General features: G+C 40.6%; 4 protein-coding genes across 5 annotated transcripts; 2 read left to right on the top strand and 2 right to left on the bottom strand.

The window, feature by feature from the left end:
• Positions 1–3,994: 3,994 nt before the first annotated feature.
• LOC121989733 (F-box protein SKIP31-like) lies at positions 3,995–6,825 on the top strand. Its single transcript, XM_042543948.1, has 9 exons — positions 3,995–4,156; positions 4,255–4,398; positions 4,506–4,579; positions 4,664–4,739; positions 5,054–5,164; positions 5,259–5,427; positions 5,501–5,625; positions 6,441–6,507; positions 6,597–6,825. Exons 1-9 carry the CDS (start codon positions 4,070–4,072, stop codon positions 6,668–6,670), a joined length of 927 nt encoding a protein of 308 aa, XP_042399882.1. The 5' UTR covers positions 3,995–4,069; the 3' UTR covers positions 6,671–6,825.
• A 233-nt stretch (positions 6,826–7,058) lies between these two features.
• Positions 7,059–10,242, bottom strand: LOC121989732 (protein FAR1-RELATED SEQUENCE 5-like). Its single transcript, XM_042543947.1, has 3 exons — positions 9,940–10,242; positions 7,397–9,539; positions 7,059–7,308 (listed from the first exon to the last, which is right to left on the bottom strand). Exons 2-3 carry the CDS (start codon positions 9,502–9,504, stop codon positions 7,269–7,271), a joined length of 2,148 nt encoding a protein of 715 aa, XP_042399881.1. The 5' UTR covers positions 9,505–9,539; positions 9,940–10,242; the 3' UTR covers positions 7,059–7,268.
• A 408-nt stretch (positions 10,243–10,650) lies between these two features.
• LOC121989731 (RNA polymerase sigma factor sigB-like) lies at positions 10,651–18,246 on the top strand. 2 transcript variants are annotated; one of them, XM_042543945.1, is made up of 8 exons: positions 10,651–10,861; positions 11,813–11,964; positions 12,428–13,000; positions 13,852–14,082; positions 14,160–14,300; positions 15,486–15,686; positions 15,760–16,037; positions 17,860–18,245. In XM_042543945.1, exons 1-8 carry the CDS (start codon positions 10,804–10,806, stop codon positions 17,897–17,899), a joined length of 1,674 nt encoding a protein of 557 aa, XP_042399879.1. In that variant the 5' UTR covers positions 10,651–10,803; the 3' UTR covers positions 17,900–18,245. The 2 variants fall into 2 exon arrangements, with proteins under 2 accessions (XP_042399879.1, XP_042399880.1); XM_042543946.1 differs by having other exon boundaries at positions 10,836–10,974; positions 17,860–18,246.
• LOC121989730 (ABC transporter G family member 14-like) lies at positions 16,183–19,331 on the bottom strand. Its single transcript, XM_042543944.1, has 5 exons — positions 19,167–19,331; positions 18,286–19,096; positions 17,494–17,691; positions 17,248–17,426; positions 16,183–17,169 (listed from the first exon to the last, which is right to left on the bottom strand). Exons 1-5 carry the CDS (start codon positions 19,281–19,283, stop codon positions 16,522–16,524), a joined length of 1,953 nt encoding a protein of 650 aa, XP_042399878.1. The 5' UTR covers positions 19,284–19,331; the 3' UTR covers positions 16,183–16,521.
• Positions 19,332–22,718: the final 3,387 nt, after the last annotated feature.

Genomic DNA, 22,718 nt, shown 5'->3' with positions numbered 1-22,718 from the left:
GCTTAGACTCACCCAGACTTGGACATAGTCGTGGTCGAGATCCTCCAGGTTACGGTAGTGGTTTCCTTTCGTACAAGGGTCGAGTGAGTACTGTATTGTTTTATCCTTTTCAGGGCCCAGACTCTCCTAGACTTGGACGTAATCGGGATCGAGATCCTTTAGGCTGTGATAGCGGACTTCCCTTCGTACAAGGGTCGACTGAGTAACGTATCGCCTTGTACTTTTCAGGGCCCAAACTCCCCTAAACTGAGACGCACTTGGGGTTGAAATCCTCCAGGCTACGGTAGCAGACTCCTCATTATATAAGTGTCAAACAAGTACCCTATCGCTTTATCATTTTCAAGGCCTAAACTCCCCCAGACTTAGACGTAGTCGGGGTCGAGATCATCCAAGCTGGTGTAGTGAACTCTCCTTCATACAATGGTCATGTATAACCTTGTCCTTTTCAGTTCTCACTCTCTTCTAGACTCAGACATAGTTGGGATTAAGCTCATATATTCTTACAAGCCTCACTTGAGCAAGATGCTGGTAAGCCTCTCCCTAACTCTGACTTGTATACAGTCGCGGATCGAGCCATTCTTTTTCTCTCCCGACTCAAACATAGTCGCAGATCGAGTCATTATCTATTCCACCGGTACTCAAGAGTAACAAGATCAAGTTTAATTATTCTCTCCCGACTCGAACATAGTCGCGGATCGAGCCATTCTCTCTCCGACTTCACAGGTATTCAAGAGTCACGAGATTGAGCTTATTATTCTCTCATGGCTCGGACATTGTGGGGCTCGAGTCATTCTCTCCGACTCCACCAGTACTCAGGAGTCACGGGACCTAGCCTTTTATTTTCTCCCTGACTCTGCAAACAGTTGGGAGTCGAGGGATCGAGCCTCTTATTTTCATCCTGACTTCATCGGTACTCAGGAGTTGAAAGATCGAGCCTCTTATTTTCTCCCCAACTCCACCGGTACTCGAGAGTCGCGGAATCGAGTCTCTTATTTTCTCCCCGACTCCGCGGACACTTGGGAATCGAGGCTCTTATTTGCTCCCCAACTCCGCAGATGCATGAGAATTGAGGGATCAAGCCTCCTGCGGACACTTGAGAGTCGCGAGATCGAGCCTCTTATTTTCTCCCCGACTCTGGTACCCGGGAGTTGTGAGATCGACTTTATTTCCATCTCCCAACTCATACATAGTCACAAATTGAGGTTTTCTCTCCAAACATAGTCGCGAATTAGTTTCTCTCCTAAAGCCCCGATAGCTCTATATCAAGGTACTCAGCCATATGGACTTGGACGACCGTTGAACAAAATACTTGTCTAGTCAATCAGCATACACCCTCATTTGACTAGACTTGAAAGGGATACATGTGAGAAGGTCCATGTGATGATCCCTTAACCCGATCAACAGGGAATTCGGGTGGCATTCTTCAAGACTGAGTCAACGCAAGGATTATATGATGGTATCCCTTTAATAACCCATTAATAACCCTTTAATGAGAAAAGTCTTTAGGATTTTTTCTATGCAAAAGTAAAGGAAATAAATAATAATCACACGGATCTCATATTATTTTAAGAAATAGATAATAATCATGTAGATATTGGGTTATTTAAAGAAACTGGTAATATTAAGAAATCATCCTCTGCCCCTTTATAAAAGCTCTCTTGGTAGCAAAGATATACACGCACACCTACAAGCATCCAACCCCTAATTATTGCTCATCTTCTTCTTCGTCGTCTAACTTAGGCATCAGAGTGGTCTCGCCAGGGTAACGCTCGACGAACTCTTTGATGTTTGTTACTCTCTGTAGGAAATCACGATGCTAAGGGAAGAGATCTAAGAGAAGATCTTGACATCATTGTTCTTTATACCAGGATGGATTTCTACTACTGTGGACACTTGGAAGTTGTGAGATCGAGCCCCTTATTTTCTCCCCAACTCCGGTACCCGGGAGTTAGGGATGTAAATGAACCAAACGGTTCGCGAGCGATTCGGAGCTCGATTCGGTAAAAAGCTCGTTCGAGTTCGTTCGTTTATCTTATCGAGCCGAGTTCGAGCAGAGGCACCTCCCATGTGAGAGATGCCCACGGTGGTCACCTACGATGGACGCCAAGGCTAAAAAGTCCTTATATATATATATATATATATATATATATATATATATATATATATATATATATATATATATATATCTTTGATACCTTACATACTCTTGGACGCTCCTCACATGTCCGAACGGCCATCCGGGTACTCGGACATGTGAGGGGCGCCCAGGAGTATACAGGGTAAGGGTGTGCAAGCTAAAAAAATTCTCTCTCTCTCTCTCTCTCTCTCTATATATATATATATATATATTATATATGAAGGTGATTTAGGCTGTTGAATCATGTTGAGAGCACCAATTAGCACATAATGTGTTGAAGATTCAAGTAATGTATGTTTTCGAAGATCATACAAATACAAAGATTGTAGGTAAAAAAGCACAACAAATATTAGCAGTACCGAAAGACAGTTCTAAACAAACCGATGGTGGTGAGAATGATCTTAGGATTAGGGTACGAATCTTGTTCTTGCATTTCCGGAAATACCTTGCAATGCATCTTAATCAGCATATTCCAATCCTTAGCTACGCATTTCCACGAACACCTTCACTGCTTCGTCTCAATTGATCATACTTTCATAAGGTATCGATCATGCCGTTGTGCAATCTCACGTTAGGCACTCATTGCCTTCTTCCACATGTCATTGGTCCTGTAAACCCTAATAGTTTGGCCGTAGACACAGAATTTCCTTCTTCTTCATCTCTTCGAGAAGCCGTCGGGTGTTCACCAGCAGGTCGGAATGGACTTAGGAATGAGATAGAATCAAGTAGGTCTCTCGATTCCTCTATGTGCCGTCCTTTGTCGCCTTAACAAGCACGTGAATCCCCTCCGCCTCCAAGGCGACGCTTTGTGCAGTGGGAATGGATCAGAGCGTCGGAGTCTTCCTTCTCACGTTATCGAGAAGCTTTATCATCCATGCGTCTCGGGAGACAAAGATCGAGTTTTTGAGCGGGATCTCCGTGAGTTTGAGGCGATTGCGAAATTCCTTCGAGGGGAGGAGATGACGCTGCGAGGGGAGGGCTCGGGAAGCGAAGGATGCCGCGGCCATTGGTCTGATTCTGGATTCATTTCGGCATGTTTTTTTTACAGGATTTCAAAGGCGAAGAAGAAAGGATTCCGCCATTAAGAACAGAGAGTTGAGGTGAAGGACAAAGGAAGGCGATGACACGAGAGGATTTGGGTATGCCGCGAATTAATTCGTTTCCAACTCGTAATCGACAGGCCCATGAATCATATCGGTCCAAATAAAGTCCCATTATTAGGGGTATAAATGAGCCAAGCCGCTCATGAGCTATTCGAAGCTCGATTCGATAAAAGCTCGTTGAGCTCGTTTAATGAAGCTCGTTAAGATAAACAAATCAAGCTCAAACTTCACAATATTTGGCTCGTTAGCTCGTGAACATGTTCATTAAACTCATAAATCAATTTTTAAATAAAAAATAATAGTTTTGATATTAAATTTATAGATTTTACACTCTACTTATAAAAAACATAGATAAATATATTAAATTTATTTATTAGAATAAAATTATAAATTTTAACAAGACTATTATAATTTTTTAAGAATATATAATTTAGTTTTTAATGAATATTTAAATTTATAATTTATATTTATTAAGTTCGTTTATACTCGATAAAAATTCGAATAAGTTCGTGAACCATAAATATATTCGTTACATTCAAGAGTTCGACTCGACTCGACTCGACTCGACTCGATTACACCCCTACCCATTATCTTCCATTAATCATACGCGCAAATTCTAGGCTTTAAGTTCGCACGCGAGAACCATCGGATGTCTCTACGATTTAAGTTCTCCTATTTTATCGCAATCTAACGACCAGAAATTGTTTACAGAACGCGTGGATTCTGTGCGTACGTTTAGCAGGTTCGTTTTGGGTGTGTCCCTTCCCCTGCCAGCCGATTCATTTCCCATCTCTTCTCCTTCTCTGCGTTCTAGGGTTTACAATCAGGCATGGCGGATCCCGCGGCCGCAGATGACGATGATACGGTGCTCGCCTCCTTCCTCGAGTCGGAGATCCTATCTGCCGGCCTGGAACAAGTAATCGTCTCCTTTTTCCGTTTCAATTTCAGGACCTTTTGGTTTGGGAATATTTTGTCCGATTTGGGGCTTCTTTAATGGTAATCATGTGGGCTCAGGAGGATACATCGGAGGTTAGACCAGCGAAGAGGGTCCGCTCTGACGAGGGGTCGTCGAGGGAAGCTTCGCAGATTGGGACCGGAACCTTCAGCAAGATGCCTCCTGAACTCTTCCATTACATCTTCAAATTCCTATCTTCCGAGGTCTGACGATTCAACTTCTCTTTGCAAAAGAAAAAAAGAAATATAGTGAATCATGTAGCTCATGTCATAGCTGGTCTTGATATTGATATTCCAATTGACGGTTGCAGGATCTTATCACGTGCGCCCTCGTCTGTAAGTACATGAGTTTTGCGGCATCAGATGAGAGCCTCTGGCGTCACCTGTGAGCAAATTCTACTTTTTCCCCGTTTATTTGCAGGATTCCATGGATCAATATTTATCTTTATTTCTATCATCATATTTGCAGATATTGCATGAGATGGGGGTTGGGTTGTTCGAAGGGGATGTTGAGACAATGTGCTTGGAAGAAGCTCTATATTCAGGTAGTTAATGGTGAATGTTCAGATTGAGATCCAAAGTATCAATCGTTAAGACATGGTTGTTCCCACAACTATTTGAGATTGGTTATATGGATCTTGCCCAAACTATATTGAGATTCACATAATTTTGTTAAAGTCATTCTTACTGTATCAAGTTATGAGGCCTTGCATTAATTTTTAGTTTTTTAATAATCTTTTTTGAGGTTATGTCAAACACACATCATTATCATAAACAAGTTACATCAATGTTTTGGTTCTTTTGCCTTTTCTTTTGAAGGTTCTTAATAAAGTTTTTATAACCAAACACTTCTTTTTAGCGAGATCAAGAAGACATGAATGAGTTCGTGAGAAACACCCCTTCAGAGTTTAAGGAGTACTACATACAAATGCAAGCGGCAAAAAGGAGTCAAGCACCTCGTCCATCACAAGTAAGAAAATTCTCATATCTTGAAATGTCACTGCATCTCTATGTTGGTTGATATTTAAATGGAGAAGGATTAATTTTTCCTTTGCTCTGTTAAGGTTGATGACAGAGCCCTTGATAGAACAGTTGCTGAGCAAGTGTCAATGTGGAAAAAAAGCAGAGGCTTAACTGATGAAGCAGCAAATGGCCATATCTGTTCTGGAAATACCTGCTCCTACTCCCAAATTGGTGATGTATTTATTTGTGAGAGAACCGGTTGTGTACATGGTATGCACTCTCCACTTCACAAATTGTCTATGCTAGATCTGTTTGTGACTATTTTTTTTATATGGTAATGCAGTCTGTGTTGATAATTGCCGAGAGGCTGTCTTCGATGCTGTTAGTGGATTTATGGTGTGTACTATTTCTGGTCAATGCTTTGATAGATTGCTGGATCCTGGAGATGAATCAGAGACCTTGCAAAATGTAAGTTCTTCTAAAAAATTGTAACAATATCTGTCTCTGGCTTCTGCTTTATTCTGATGCCTATCAGTGTTTAAGTTGTCAATTTCAGTATTATGATGCCCCTAGTCTTTATCGACCATAAAATTTTGCTTATGCGGCTTTAAACAGCTAGTTTAGAGAAAAATGTGACAGGCTCTATTTGGTTGTTTTATACATCATCACCTTGCCTAATCATTGCACAATGGACTAGTTGGTGGTCTTTTCACTTGATCTCTACAAAAGTATTATTCGACCCAAAAATAAATCTTAAATGTGTTATAGATTCCTAAGTCTATTTAGTTATTTTAAGCAATGAATGTACTTTTACAAAGGGCATTAATATTTTATTCCTGTGTTGTTCTGATTATCTTTGTTCTTTTTATCATAGATAAGTTAACAATAATACTTTTCATGTGGCTTGTAATACAGCAGTCAACAACAATTTGATAATGTAAAACTTTGAATTCTCCTTTACCATTAACTGTTATTTGGTTCCTGTCATGTAGTGGATTAAGTTTATTAGGGGTTAATGATCAAGCCATCATGTATATTATGAATGCATAGAGTACAAAGGAAGCATAAAATGATTACAGATGATTGGAAGTAGTGGCGACTAATGCAGCATGTTTATGTTAATCATCTCGATGTTGAAACCTGTTCATCAGTGGCAACTTCATACACGCCATGAAAATTTAGGACCAAATGATATTTAGCAAACTATTTACTATTTAGAGACCACATCACTTTTGTTGTTCTGCCAGCGAGCAATGTAACTAAGCTTTTTGCATGTTATTCAGGATCAGGATCAACAAGCAGCTGCTGCAGCTGAAGAACCAGAGCCTTTCTGGGGATCTGGACGTTTCGGTAATGAATTGGGATGATTATTTTCCTTCGATTACACGCAAGCGAGGCAGTTTCAATGATATTGATTTTTGTTTGTCTCCCCTGAACAGCTCGTTACTATATGCTTGGTTATAATTGCGCCGATGAGAAGGAGCTGGAAGATGCTTGGCAGTTTCTCCCATGAGGATTCGATATCCTGAATGAACTACAGCACTTTGTGCAGTTCTGTAGCGTAAACAGCTACTGGTAGCTTTTGTAGTTATATCTAAAGAACGAATGCCTTAATCCAAACTACTTAGTGTGACAGATGAATTTGTCGTTGCCCACTGTGTTTGAGTTTCTCATTGTTTTTTGATATGGTCACTTCCATATGATTAATGATCTCGATGATTAGTTATCTACTCAAAATTTCACAAATAACTAATTAAGTCTCGATTAAAAACTAGTGGCAGAATTCAAAAAGCGTGTTTACAAAGCTATCCATGCATTGTAGTAGTTTACAAGACTGCAAAATTTCCAAATCCTCAGAATTTGTTTGTTAAATATATGTCACTTCTTTTCTTGCAACTCCATAAGCAAAATCTCATGTTGAGAGATCAGTAAACTACAAGGAGAAAAGATGTACAAATCCAACACTTGAAAGTTAGCTAGTACTAATCATTACAAAAAGTAGCACTTTAAACATTCTGAATACTTCAAAATGTTGTTGAGTTTGTAGCTGTATGATCTAATCTCCCAATATGACATGATTTCGAGAAACATCACTGAAACTACAACTCTGTTTACTGCATTCCGTCGTTAGGACCAGGATCACTTGTATCCCTGAAACACAGTCGAAGGGGAAAAAAATGTTAATTTGATAATGAAGTATAAGTAAGCTTATTAACAACCAGCACAACAATAGTCATACAAAGAGGCATCTTTATCACATCTCTTATCTCTATCGCCATCCTCTTGAGCTGATCTTGCAGGAGTCTTCTTTGCCTGCAGTTTCGGGAGTGGCATTTTGAATTGCATCTTTTGAAGACGCGCAAATCTTTGCATATTCTGCTGGCCCTTCCGTTGTGCATTTTTTGCAGAGACTACTTCGGTGAAGGCCTTCTGAAGTGCAGCCTTAGCGACCTTGTATATCTCAGAAGACAAAGCGCCTTCAATTCCATATTTGACAGCATCAACACAGAGATCATTGTACCAAGCAAGTAGACAATCTTGGAAGTTGGATCCATTTTCAATAGCTCGTTCATCTAGTAGCTCGGTGCTAGCAGCATTCCTAGTCCATCGTTTCAAGATGTAATATTCTGGGATTACATGTACCCCAACAGTAAAGAAAACCCTAAGAATATGCCTGCATAATATCCCAGAACTCTCAAACTTGCAACAACTACAATTTGCAGTCTTATCAGCTTCGTTGAAGTGGACAAAGTAGGTTCTATTGTTTTCTTCCTCCTTGATCACACTATACTTAATATTAGGACCATCCTCAATCTTATTAACATAATAACCTAACGACTCAATAAATTCCTCCTGAAACTTCTCAAATATTTCTTTTGTATAGACAGCAGCAGCTTGTTTCTCGATTGGTGACGGGGTTTTCAGTAGTGGTCTAGTATAGGCTGCAGCAAAATCTGCTTGAGCTTCCTTCTCACATGCAGATGCCATCTCTTGATCAAATCGTGCAATGAAAACAAGTAGGGATGTTTTTGAATTAAAGTTTCTCTTGAAAAATTTGTTCAAGCTTTCTGATCGCTGAGATGCAGATAATTCAGGGGAAAAGTTGCCCCTCTGGTAAGCTGGAGCCCACTGATGGCGAACTTCGTACAATGATTGCAGCCATGGGTTGTCCCAAAGGTTATACTTGTCAAGAATGAACTCCCATCGAGTCTCAAACTCATCAATAGTTTCAACTTGGTTGATGCATTCTTTTAAATCAGTCTTTAAGGTAGCATATTTTGAATAAACATCTGATAGCTTCTGCTTGCACCTACTCAGTATGTGCCAATTGCAAAACCGATGACTGGTGTTAGGAAATACCCTTGTAATAGCTCCTTCCATGGCCTTGTCTCGATCAGTAACTATTGTCTCTGGGTGGCGTCCTCCCATAGCTGAGAGCCAGGTCTCCAATAGCCAGACATACGATCCCTTAGTTTCGTCCATAAGAAGTGCACAGCCAAAAGTGACACTCTGTTGATGATTGTTCACACCTCTGAACGTCGCAAATGGCATCATGTACTTTGTCTTCTTATATGTCGTATCAAATGTTACGACATCACCAAAGTACTGATAAGCCATCCTAGCTTTAGCATCAGCCCAGAAGACATTAGTCATGCAATTGTTATTGTCAACTTGAATTGCGTAGAAGAAAGCAGGATTTGCAGCTTGCATTCTCTGCAGATATTCCAAAAGGCCCTGTGCTTCGCCTCCTTCCCCAAACGGATTGACTCTGATTCCTCTACTGAAATTTTTCAAATTACTAAATCCTCCACTGGATGCTGCATTAAGCAAGGTTGAGTTATTATGGATAACTGAATTACTGAGAGGAGGCTGAGCTTTATCAGGAAATGCCACCACATGTGAGTGCTCAGTGATGAGCTTTGTAACAACCCATTTACCATGATCCTTACGGATCACTTCAATCATTGCCATGCAACCTTCCCTTGTTGTCCCTCGCTTTCTCTTCTTCTTGCCATCATCATAGATTACCCTCTTAGAATGGAACCCTTCTTTTGTGCACACAAAGCGGCGCATGATGACAGTGTCATCCTTCCTTGAGCGACGTGACTTGTTCATGCGAACTCCAAAACCAATACGATTAGCATAAGCAATGTAGTACTCTTTTGCAACCTCATCAGACTCAAACTCCATGCCAATGCATGGTTCCCCGAGGTCAGTTCCATCCAAGTTTAGCTCAATGCCAAGAGCGCCAAGAGCTAAATCCATTTGAGGATCACTAGAGTTGCCATTGAGATCCATACTTCCATCCGGTATCAGTCCATCATCTTCACTTATTGTTCCTTCCATTTCTCCAAAGCACACAGCCCAAAGCTATGCTATCTCTGAAAGAAACATCCAAACTACCACCATTAAGGTAACAACTACATGTCAAGTCTTCACAAATCACTACAAATTTACAAATGCATCCCCATAAAGCTTCCAAATGCTGTACTGAAAGAGCACATTACAAATGTAATCAAACAAACAAAAAAAAAAATAACTGAATTTATTCATTATGATCACTAGGTTTGTTCCTGACAAAGAACAAGATTGATTAGCATTCATCTCTTTTTTAGTGTTCATTGACGAAATTTATGATGGAATAATTGGTTAAACTACCGATTAAAGGGAAAGCAAGCCTCAAAACATCATTTCATCCCAAAACCGAGCAAATTATTTACCTACACAACTGCTTCAATGAAAAAAGAAAAAAAAAATCTTTTCTTTCCTATCAAAACTCACCGTTCATGTTTACCGCCACGAGACGAAAGAAAAACAAAGGACACCACCTCGATGCCTGGATGGAGTCGTCCTTTTATCTTCGTAGAAACTACTAGAGGCTCGCCGGCCACCGGCGACTGATAGTAGGAAGGCGAAGAAACTGTCTGCACAGGGCATTCGTCTGCAGCAGCACATCCAGTACACGAAGAAACGAGGAGAACGCCGAGGCAATACTGTCGCATGTGGCGACCACCAGAATCGAAAGAAGAGATCAGGAGATCGACGTAGACGCCGCGGCGGCGAGGAATTGAGGTGAAATAGCCGCCGAGCGAGGCGGCGACGGAATTGAAAACGCGAGGCAAGGGATGGCGGAGAGACTGGACCTCCATTTGGGGCTTCGCTGCCCATCCGTCGGATTAAGATCGATCGGTTGAGAGCCTCTCATTTGTCGGACAAATTAACCGGCCGAACCGGCCCAGAAAGCCGAAACCTAGGTCCATATTAACAATAATATATAATTCAAAATTTATTTATTATTATATTAGTTAATAATCTTTTTTTTTCATGATTTTTTTTTCTTCTGAAAATGATTAATCAATTTTGTATGTATTAAATGGATAATAAATTTGGTCAATTCCAATCAAACATGGATCGAATTGGATCCGATCCGCCCGAAACCCGATCCGTTTGTGGCTTTGTAGTTTCCACTCGCGCGGCGTCACGAGAGCACCAGATCGACGGTGGCCATCGCCCCTTATCCCTTTCCTCATCCTCCTCCTCCTCTCCCATCCCACTCCGCTCCACTCCCTCGTTCACTCGCGACGAAGAGGAACAGGAAGAGGAAGAGGAAGAGGAAGGATAAGAATCGCTTCCGGCCGCGTCGCCATGTCGTGCTTGGCGGCGCCGCAGTTCAAGTGGCCTTCTCCTCTCCATTCGCTTCACCGTGAGTCGCCTCTCTCGTTTCCTCTTTGACAGCGTACGTTGGATTTGATTCCCTACAGCTAAAATGCCCCTTCCGTGATGATGGTCTTCCGGAGCTGCTTTTGATGGGCGTAAGTTAGTATCGACGCGCTGGTTGTTGATGCAAATTTTGATTTTTCGGTTAATCGTTCGCTCTCTTGGTTTCCTCGTGCAACCTGGACTGAGAAAGTTAGTGTCTTGGAAATTGCGTTAAATTCTTTATGGAAGTTGTTTCGGAACTCCGGATATGGGAATATAATTGTGTGCTGTCTATGAGGAATGAGGATTCTGAGTTCATTGTTGTTTATTTTTTCAGAATTGATGGAAGAAACGAGATTTTTATGTTGGCTTACTGAGTATTTGCTGTTATCATTTTGGTAAGCCATTGTAATAAACTACAAAGCCAACTTATACATGCAACCGATACACTTGAGGGTGCTGACATATTTTAGATGTGTATCCCATAAGATCTTTAACCAACAATCTTGGAGAATCTAAGCTTTGCAAAATTTTCAGAAGACTTAAGTATGCTTGTCATTTTTTAATGCCAAGAAAGAATGTGTTAATCATGTTTTTTTTTTTTTGCAAGGTTGGAGGCCTTACTAAGAGTTTCAACTTAGGAAATTGCTAGTTCATTTTCTTAAATGCCTTTGGCTTGTGTGGATATGCCTTCTATAACTCTTGCTTAGTTTGTGAATTTTACTCTCGTTTGCTATCCTAATTCAGTGGCTAGAAGGTAACTCTATGAATGATTGATTCTTCTTTTTCAGCTTAAATAGAAAAGGAACGAAACATGATTTTGGAGCATTGAAATTAATATATGACATTTCATTAACCATTTAGGCATTGGTGTCTTACTGCATCCTTGTATTTCATATGTTAATGTTATGCACAATTCTCATTATACTATATGCACTATTGTTTTCTTGTGCAGCGAAGGCTAGAGATTCTGTTTGCAGCAGAACTCAGTGTGCATTGTCGCCTCCATCAGTGGTTGAAATTGAGCACATACCTACTCTGGAAGCTCATTCAACTTATGTTAGTAGACCCCTAAAATATGCAGCAACTGTCGGTCCTCCTGGAAAGGTTAGATTTGAAATTGCACACTGGTTACTAAACAGAATTTTGCCAAAAAAACAAAAATCTTTGCAGAATGAAATTGAAAATTTTGCATATAAAAAATAAGGCTTAGTTTGTTTAACATTTTTTGAGAAAAATATTATCCATATCAAATTTATTAAAAAATTTTACTGATAACAAAAATATTCCTTAGAGTCATTTATTGATACTAACAAATTGTAATATGGATGGATATAGGAAAATAATGTGTTACAAACAACTGATAGCTCATTAATACAATAAGCTAATCGTCATAGTTTTTCTTGGTACTTTTTCTTGCAGTTCTAGAACTGTATTAAATACATGATATAAGTAATTAAACTGTGACAACTTTTTCCAATTGTGCAACATTGTTTTAGTAGAACCTAATATAGTCCATTTGAGCATAATCAATCATTTCTTATGCTTCTTTTATCGTAACATTTTATAGGCAAGTATTGTGGCAACCTTGGCCACGGAAAGTCTTCTAACATGTGAGGAGGCAGTGATAGCAGCCGCAGCAGCTGAGGCAGTTGCTCTTGCTAGAGCAGCAGTCGAAATTGCCAAAGTGGCTGCTTTGAAAGCTGGAAAAAATACATTTGCAGAATCACATATGTCAGATCTGCCGTCAACAAGCACAAGAATACCCAGTCAAGAGATGGTTAGAATTACTGAAACAAAGTGGATCAGTCACTCTCATATTGTTGAGCCCTTCAAAGACAATGCAACCAAAGATCCATCTGAGAGTACAGATGCTTCTACCTTAGCTTTCAATGAACCAAACATTCAAGAAATATATAACTCTATAGCTGTCAAGTCTGAACGTCAAACTGAGAGAAGAACTAGAAGAGCAAGAGCAGCAGAGAAGCCTGCTGGTGCTATTTCTCGCAAGTCTGGAAAGAAAAAGCGCTCCTCTATTCAGCCAATTGACTACTCAGATCCCTTGCGTTACTTCAGGGGTACAACAAACAGTTCAAAGCTTCTTTCAGTAGCTGAAGAGCTAGAATTGTCAGAAGCAATCCAAGTAAGCTCCTTAGTTATTATGATTTCCTAACCTATTCTTTTTACTTGTTTATCAATGACCTGAATAACTTGTAGGTAATAAGGACACAAATAGATACTTATTTCACTGTCTTCGTCGCATTAATTCAGGCACATTAGTCTATTTTGATAACCTTTAAGGGGTGTAAATTTTCTGATAGAGATTGTATTGAGTGTGACTGTAGATACTATAGTTAGAAGAGCTGAATCTATTTGAGTGAAAAGTGTAAGTGTAGAGGGAGACCCAAAAAAATGTTAATGTGATGAAAATTGCTTTAAATTGTTAATTTTTTCTGAGTATTTCTAGTAACATAAAGCTTAATAGAGGGGCACCATTCATGTATTTAACCTCAGTTGGACAAATTGATGATGAATGTGTGATAATGGGAAATCATTGTATTCTAGCTTCCTCTGTTCTGGAAATACTGATACACCAGTTGCTCCTTAATTGGGTATAAAAAAAGGGCAACTCGGTGCACGAAGCTCCATGTGAGGTCCTGGGGAAGGATCCATTGTATGCAGCCTTACCCTGCTTTTTGCAAGAGGCTGTTTCCAGGATTCGAACTCGTGACCTTTTGGTCACAAAGCAACAACTTTACCGTTGCGCCAAGACTCCCCTTCACTCCTTAATTGGGTATGCAAATCTTTTTTGTTAAGCATCTTTCCTTGTTCAGCTTTATTTCTGTACAATTTTGATGCATGATGCTTTGTGTCTACATGTAATGGAATGCCAGCTAGCTTGTTTAGAACCATCTGGAACTTCTAGGTGTCTATTTGATTTCATTTCATGTAGTGCTATAGCTAACAACTACTTTTGCCAATGGACATTACCAGCACCTACTAAGCCTGGAAAGGCTCAAGAAGGAGCTTGTTGAAAGAAATGGTGGTGAGCCAACATTTGCTCAATGGGCAGGAGCTGCTGGAGTAGACCAAAAGACTCTAAGGAAACATTTAAGCCATGGTAGATTTTGCAAGGATAAGATGATCAAGAGCAACATCCGTCTTGTGATTTCAATTGCGAAAAACTTTCAGAATGCAGGGCTGAACCTTCAGGATCTTGTTCTGGTGCTTGCTTTTGCTGATAATTTTGTAAGTTTAGAATAGTACCGATTCAGTACATTGAACCTTCCTTTCTTCGACAGGAAGGATGTAAGGGCCTTGTCAGAGGTGCTGAAAAGTTTGATGCTTCAAAGGGATTTAAATTTTCTACCTATGCACATTGGTGGATCAAACAAGCAATCCGGAGATCTCTTTCTGAGCAATCAAGGATAATCCGTTTACCGGTAAGTTAAGCTACCATTATTTCCACTGAAAGTGGTTTGGGATTACAATTTTTGTTGAAACATGTTAAACCTAAATTTTCTCAGTTTTTCACAGTAGTGTTATATTTGAGTGGTTGGCCACCTTTCCAAAAAATTTATACATTTTTATTCTTAACACTAAGAATTGATGGAATTCAACGAAATTGAACAGAAAAATAATACTGAGAGAAGTGAGATTCAAACATAGTACCTCTTGTTCTTGTACCATATCAAATTTGATTGATCAAACACTCAAACTAAAAAACTTGAAAATTTGGAAAGACAAATTTATACATTTATATTTTTGACAATTAGTACATAAAGTATCAAAAACATTCTTTGCAAAACAAAGGAGAGCTAATGAATTGTTTCCTACTTTGACTGTATAAAGTAGAAAAAAAGTCAGTGTGAATTTTCGTTTTCTAGTGGAGTAGACATGATTGCAGAGATGGAGTAGACATGATTGCAGACATGCTCCTTTTATATGGAGTTGAATGTTGGGCTATGACTCGAGCATATGAGCAGAAGATGAGAGTTGCAGAGATAAGAATGTTAAGGTGGATGCTTGGACGTATAAGAATGGATAGAATAAGAAATGAAAACATTTGAGAGAAAGTCGGAGTTGCATCTATTGAGGGAAAACTCTTAAGATAGTACGGGTATGTACTTAGACGACCAATAAATACTCCAGTTAGGCGATGTGAAACTATGACAAACACGCATATCAAACGAGGAAAAGGAAAATAAAAAATGACTTGATTAACGATAATAAAACAAGATAAAATTTATTTAAATATAAATGATGATATAGTTGGAGATAAAGTTCAATGGCGTAAAAGGATCCATATTGCCGACCCCATCTAATGAGATAAGGCTTGGTTGTTGTTGTTGTTGTTGAGTAGACATGATAATTTCAATTTTAAACTTTGCTAGAATATTCCTACAATTTGCAGCTGTCCATTTGTGAGATACACTCAAAAGCATGTAATTGTTTTGTATTGGGTATGAGATCAATTGACACAATATGAAATGATTTTGCACTTACTGGTTATGTGAAGTTTTCAGTTTTAGCTACTGTCCTTAACAATCTTTGAATAAAAGGAAAGTTATGTTGGCATTCACTCAGTAGGACAAGATTTTATGAACTCATGTTCTAAGCTTTAACAGTTTCACATGGTCGAGGCGAATTACCGAGTACGAGAGGCCAGAAAGCAACACTATAGTGAGAACAAGAGGTATCCTGATAATGAAGAAGTTGCTCGGATCACTGGGTTGCCTTTAAAGAGGGTTGAAGCAGTATTGCTTACCCGAAAGGCTCCTATATCTCTGGACCAGAAGACTGGATTTAACCTGAATCTAAAGCCTTCAGTATGTCAATGTCCTGCTATAGCATCTCATCTGATTTACTTCATTCAGGGATCTTATTTTGCTTCAATTATAGGAAATCATTGCTGATCCTGAAGCTGAGACGTCGGAAGACATTCTCATCAAGCACTTCATGAAGGAGGAACTGCATAAGGTACTCGACACTTTGAATCCCAGAGAGAAGCAGGTTATGAGACTGAGATTTGGGCTGGAAAATGGGAGGATGAAGACATTACAGGAGATAGGGGAGTTGATGGGCATAAGTCGAGAGAGAGTTCGTCAAATTGAGTCTTGCGCTTTCAGAAAACTTAAAAGCAAGAGGAGAACAAGGAGTCTGCAGCAGTACCTGATCTCGTAAGTCCTGTTTCTGTCTCCAAGTCCTTTTTATGTGCATTCTTTCTATTCCTTCTAAACAAATGGATTTTTTATAAGTTCCATTTGGTTTATGTATAAGTTGACTATATCACAGAGCTCAAATCTATTGTGTAGATCGCTTTAGTTATGAAAAATACCTACATGAATAAATTGTGGCTTATATATTATTTAGGGAATCATTAATGCTTTGCCTTTTGATTGAAACAAGTTATGCTGGGCATCTTATTTCGGTTACTTTGCCTATTGTTTATAGATGATACTCTCAAAACTTGATCAGTAGTTCTTTCCACATTTTCCAACCGTATAACGTAGAACTTCACTAGTAGGCAATTCTCGAAAAGTTGAGAATGCTTGTAGGCATTAGTCTGTTATTTTGTATCCTCTGGGAGGCTTGAATCCATGGTTATTCAACACTCACCGCGGTAGCTTCTTCTCGAGACATAGTCTTGGTTATTCTTTATCACTAGCGTTGTAGATGATGTAATGCGAGATATGCGACTAGCCGATAGCCAATGAGCATTAGCCCCATGATGCACGCATCGATCCACATATGACCGAGCCCCACTGATTTGATGGCCGGATACTCCATCACTGGGCACATCGCTACCTTGGAGCACTCGTAGGCATCACGGTCGGTGAACTGGACCCCTAGTAGGAGCTTGTAGCAGTAGAAACTATAGCTCAAGTACTTCAGCCAGACAATGAAGCTCGGTATATGTTGGACATAGTAGCCGCCAGCCATTAGGAAGACCAAGGTGGTGACTGAGGCAAGGGTGGTTGCCTGCTTAACATCCATTAGTATTGCTCCTACCGCGAGGCCTAGGCTCTGCGCAACGAGAACACTGAAGAGGACTATGAGAAGGGAGAGCAGGAAGGTGACGGGATCCGGCTTGAGGCCACCCATCCAGTATATGATGAACGTGAAGGCGGTCGGGAGGGCAAGCTCCATGGGCAAGTCACCCACGGTGCGTGCCATGAAGTAGGACGAGAGTCGGTACATGCCCGAAGCCTGCTCCTTCCGCAGCATCGGTCGCTCTTGAGGGAACGTGAACACAGCATTGTAGAGCGGAAAGAAGCCCCAGAACACCGAGAAGAAGAAGATCAATGCTGTCTGATTGAAATACATGAATGAAGTAATGAGAAAAATCCTTTTTTGAATGAATGAAGAAGGCTCTTTCGGGATGCTTACCCTGTCTTGGATATGAGAAGTTGGGGTGTGCCACCATAGGAGACCACCGAGAGTGGCGACACTGAGGACTTGGAAAATCCTGAGCTTGTTGAACGCTTCATACCGCCTCTCCTTCAGCCCTCGGCTGAGCAAAACTCTGAACTGTTCCCACCAACTCGTGCACCATGGCTCCCTCTTCACTGCATCAACCAAGAACACATCAGTTCGCAAATTGGTGTTCTTCGAGGGTCGATCAGAGTGGCTTACTGGCGCTAGACATTTCTCGAGTGTGCCCGTAATTGTTCGGGTCTACCGTGCAAAGCTCCGCCTTCAATTGTGCGGCGATATTGAGATCATACGCCTTGATCAGTGCCTCCTTGACGGCCTTTTGCTCCTGCTGCAAGCCATTGCCACCATTCGCGAAGTCACCATTCTCGATCGCGTACTTGGAGTTCGGCGCAATTCCTGCTCCATAGAACAGTTCATTAGAATAAGATGAGGAACATTAGAAGTGAGATTTCCACTAATCTTGTCTTTCATTGTATCTTTGTCTATGTTCTAAAGATATCAGTTTGGATCTACATTCCCCTTTTGCTCTCACTGCAAACTTCTAAAGTTGGATATGATGCACAGAGTGGACAAGGTGCAAATTGTGAAAGGGACTAGGAGGTGACAAGAGATTGCGGACTAGAGGATCTACCCTCGCCTAACTCCCCACTTTCAAATGCCTTCTTGTTGGCAATGTAGACGATGGAAAGAGATGTGCATGATACAGAGAGGACCTGCACGGGACAGAGAGAGGCCAATTCATCCGCCATTATTGAGACTGAGAACAGTTCGAGAATAGGAGATGCATGAGGAGGCGATGGGGCCATGAGACAGGGACTTAAAGTATCAGTGTCGTAAGTCTCATCACACTTGTCTCTTCATCTCTGTTGCAATCGTTGTTTCAGATCTTGTGATAGAAGAGATTTTAGTATTTTCCTTGATTTTATTCTGCTTTTATGATCGAGAAAAGTGGCAGTGAGAGAGGGATGCATGGGGAGAAGAGTCACTCACCGTTGGCGAGATCTAGTAAGAGGTCGGCGGGGTTGACGCCGTCGGTGGGGGAGGGGAAGCCGATGGAGGTGAAGTAGTCGATGGCGGCGGCGGCGCGGCCGTAGTAGATGGCGGCGCCGTCGGAGGAGAGGAGCACCACTTTGTGGAACATGCGGTAGAGGCGGGTGGATGGCTGGTGGATGGTGGTGATGACGGTGCGGCCTTTGTCGGCGGCGAGCCGCCGGAGGGTGCCGACGATGCGCGCGGCGGTGGTGGAGTCGAGCCCCGAGGTGGGCTCGTCCAGCAGTAGCAGGCTGGGGTCCACCAGCATCTCCAGCCCGATGCTGACGCGCTTCCGCTCGCCGCCAGAGACGCCGCGCATGCCGCGGGCGCCGCCGACCATGGAGTGCGCGACTCGGCCGAGGCCCAGCTCCGCCACTACCTCTTGGGCTTGGTGGGCCTTCTCCGCCCGCGACAGTGCCGCCGGCAGCCGCAGCAGCGCCGTGAACAGCAGCGTCTCCGCCACCGTCAGGTGCGGGTACAGCACGTCGTCCTGGGCCACGAACCCAGTGCGCCGCTTCACCCCGGCAGAGAACGGGCTCCCGTTGTAGGTGATCTTGCCGGAGAGCTTCCCGCGGAGGCGCCCTCCGAGCGCTGTCAGGAGAGTCGTCTTGCCACTGCCCGAGGGCCCGAGCATGGCCAGCAGCTCCCCTGGACACACAACTCCGGTGATACCATTCAGTATCGTCTTCTCGACCGGCGCCGCCCCTCTCTTCCTCCACCACCACCCCCCTCCTTCTCCAACCTTCACCTTGTACACCACCTCCTCAAACTGCATAAAAATCGCATCTTTTCTTCACATCAAAACAGAGCACTAAAACAGAGGATCATAAATTGGCTACCTTAAGGGTGATTGGAAAGACAGAGGTCGCATCGGCCGGGTAGGCGACAACGGTGGACGGTGATAGGTTAGCTTCTCGGCCGCCGGCTAACTCTGTTTCGGGCTCAGGCGTTGCCATGGTGGATCAGCGGAGGAAATGGCTGGTGGTTTGATGATGGTTAAGGAGAACGCAAGCACAAACTTATAAGAGAGAGAGACCCACCAATATGCTTTGTTGCACTCACTTTTACAGTTTTAGTTCTAAGAGCTCAAAAACTTTGCATGTGATTCCAATCACAACTTAAATTTTACATGCAATTTCAATATCCAAAAAATTTTATTTTCACTCTCTAATCAAACATATTTCTAACTAAACATAATAGACACTAATAATCTTTCATATTTTTTGGGTAAAAAATTCTAAAAATAAATATAATTTCTTTAAATTTAGTACATTAAATTAGAATCTAGTATATTTTCTATCAAATTAAGCATAATTTTTTTTTTCACTTCAATTGGATGGAAAATATACTAGATTCTCTTTAAATGATGCTCAATTGGATAGAAAATATACTAGATTCTTTTTAAATGATGCTGGATTCTGGAAGAATTATATTAAGCGAGAACAAAATTGTGTTTAATTTGATAGAAAATATACTCGATTTTAGTTTTAAGTATTAAATTTAACAAGAATTATACTCATTTTTAGACTTTTTGTACCTAAGAAATATGAGGGATAATTTTGATAGAAAATATATTCGATTCTAGTTTAAAGTGTTAAATTTAAGAGGAATTATATTCATTTTAAAACTTTTTGTACTTAAAAAATATGAGGGACAATTAGGTAACGATATTTGCATGAGAAAGTTGAAGCAAACAAAATATTACATGCAAAGAGTGGAAATAAAATTATATATATATATATATATATATATATATATATATATATATATATATATATATATATATATATATCTCGTTCAAATTAGTATAATAACACCGACAATAGAGGAAGTTATCTTATCCCACTCATATGTGAACCTTGCACCCTCGTTGGCTACCGTCTATCATTGAGCACAAACCGCTTTGCCCTTAGTTACCAACTATAAGTTCCCTTTACCATTCGTTATTGATCACGAGCCCTCCATCGCGAGGAAGAGGTTGGATTTTAGTTGCTCTTGTTTACTAGGAGACACAATACCTTAAAATTTTCAGTACATGATATGAATTATAGTAAAAGATGATTACATTCATCCCATACACCCCTCACAGTTCACCCCATGTTATACATGCATTGAACTACTGTTATGGTACTAAGATGCTTCACTAGTGTTATGGTAGATGAATGATGCCCTTCTTGCTTCTTTTTGTTCATTGTCTTAGTGGAAAAGTGTTTCAAGTGGCTCATGTTGTTTGAAGTATATAAGTAGAGATGCTTTCCTTTATTTGACCCTTCTCGATGGGGATATGCATAGATTTGTTCTAATTGTTGCTGTTGTTATCTCAATTGTTTTATATTAAGTGTAACATATATGGGATTTCAATTGTACATGAGTATGTATATATATAGGAGAATGTATACGTATGTATATACAAAAGAAGTGAGTGATAGCGATGGAGAAAATGACTTTTCAAGGAGTAGCATGTGTGAGAAAATTCTAAGTATTCGAATTGACTAACCAATTCAAATTTGAATTTATAATCCTAAGTTTGATATAATTTAACATAGAAATTAGAGAAGACAAGGATCAACAAAAATGTAGCAAACCTAATTATAAAAGTGAAGGTTCCATCATAATTTATCAATAATTTACTAAAACATATAGCCACCTTTCTCTGATATTCAAATTGCATATTTAAGTTTTATATTTTCTTAAATACGTGCTTAGTTTTTTATTATACTTCTGCTTCACTCCATGTGTGGACTATAATCACTGAGTAGTCCATTGATTGTAACTCATCAATCTATTAGTCCAATCGACTAGTCTAATAAATTTTTGAATTTTATCCATCTATTTTTATTAGTCCAATCGATTAGGCTAATAGATTCTTGAACTTTATGAGCTCCATCTGTGGATGTCAATCAACTCCGTCATAAATCTATTATTAGTAGTCGACTATAATAAATTAATATTTTAATCTTAATATCTCAATCCATATTTGAGGGTATAATTACACTCATAAAATTATAAGGAGCAATAAGATTAGTTTAAAGTATTTCTAAGATGTCTAATTAAGGCTATCAGTGATTTTAATTAAAATTCATTGATAATCCTAAAATATTTAGAATTTTAAAATCTTGAGATGATATATGATCCTGTCCGAGCGCTGAGTCGACGGACGTTAGGGACGTGACACTCTCCGCTGTCTCCGACTAATGGTGTAGATCTCCGGCGAACCTGCAAAGAAGCCGAGCCGAGAAAGGTTTCCCGGCGACGACCCTCCGACGCTCAAGTCAGGCAGCGAAGAAACAGAGTAACATTACTGTGGCTACAGTGATCCAAATTGCATACCTCCGTCAAAGTCTGGGGGTCCTTATATAAGACCCCGGGGAGGCACGGGCACGCTTCTCGATGCGTGCACGCTTCTCCAAATATACCTCAGTAGGGCTGTGTCGGAAAAGTATGTCTGACGTCATTCTGTAATTGCTCGAGCATATCCCGGATGTGACGGTGGAAACTTCCACCGTACGATACTCTGTCCTCTTCGGCCGTCGACCGTGCTATTTGTCGGCGGCAGATGTCTCGAGGATGAAGTTACCAGCTGTCCTTTTTTGTCTCCTAGCGCTCTTGTCTGCTTCCGGGCCGAGCGGAACAGCCGCTCGACACTCATTGGCTCCCGGGAATGCACATACCTTAGCCCGGGCGGGGAAGCCCTGCTCGTTCTCGGATGGAACTGTGCCTTATTGTTCTGCGGCTCGTACGAGCGGCCCGTCCGCCCGGCCATAAACTCTTTTACCTTGAGCATCGGAAACTCGACCCCTGATCGGGCTGTCTTTCGTCCGGTCCGAGGATCCTTGGCCGGATGTCCGATCAGCCGGATGCTTGGGTGGCCCGCCGGTCCACTCGACGTGACATTTGTCCGCTCAACCTGACCCTGGGGTTGACCCTCTTGACCATTGACCTCCACGTATCGTTGACCTTCTACCAACGAGAGTCTCCCGTCTTTAGCACCGGATCAATATAAATTAAGGGAGTTCTGAAAATTCTTTGATAGTTTTACTGAATGAATATGACAAACTTAGGTTGTCTAATAAGCTCTTGAGAAAATATCTCAAAGCTATGTCAATTTTAAAAACTCATCATTGCTCTTTATCTAAACTATGAAATATATATATATATATATATATATATATATATATATATATATATATATATATATATATATATATATATATATATATATACCATAAAGGATTCTTAGGTCCCCTAATTTTGACCAAATCAAGATTTTTGAAATTCTAAATACTATAGTCTATTAGTGCATAATTTAGGTTGTAGAAAAAAAATATTAAATCAGACAATACCAAATCTAAACGATCGGTTTAGTTTCACATAAATTTTCTATCAACTAT

Source organism: Zingiber officinale, chromosome 6B (genome assembly GCF_018446385.1).
Source record: "Zingiber officinale cultivar Zhangliang chromosome 6B, Zo_v1.1, whole genome shotgun sequence".
Classification (NCBI taxonomy): Eukaryota; Viridiplantae; Streptophyta; class Magnoliopsida; order Zingiberales; family Zingiberaceae; genus Zingiber; species Zingiber officinale.
The sequence above is the reverse complement of the archived record's forward strand: the minus strand, read 5'-3'. Positions and strand labels throughout refer to the sequence as shown.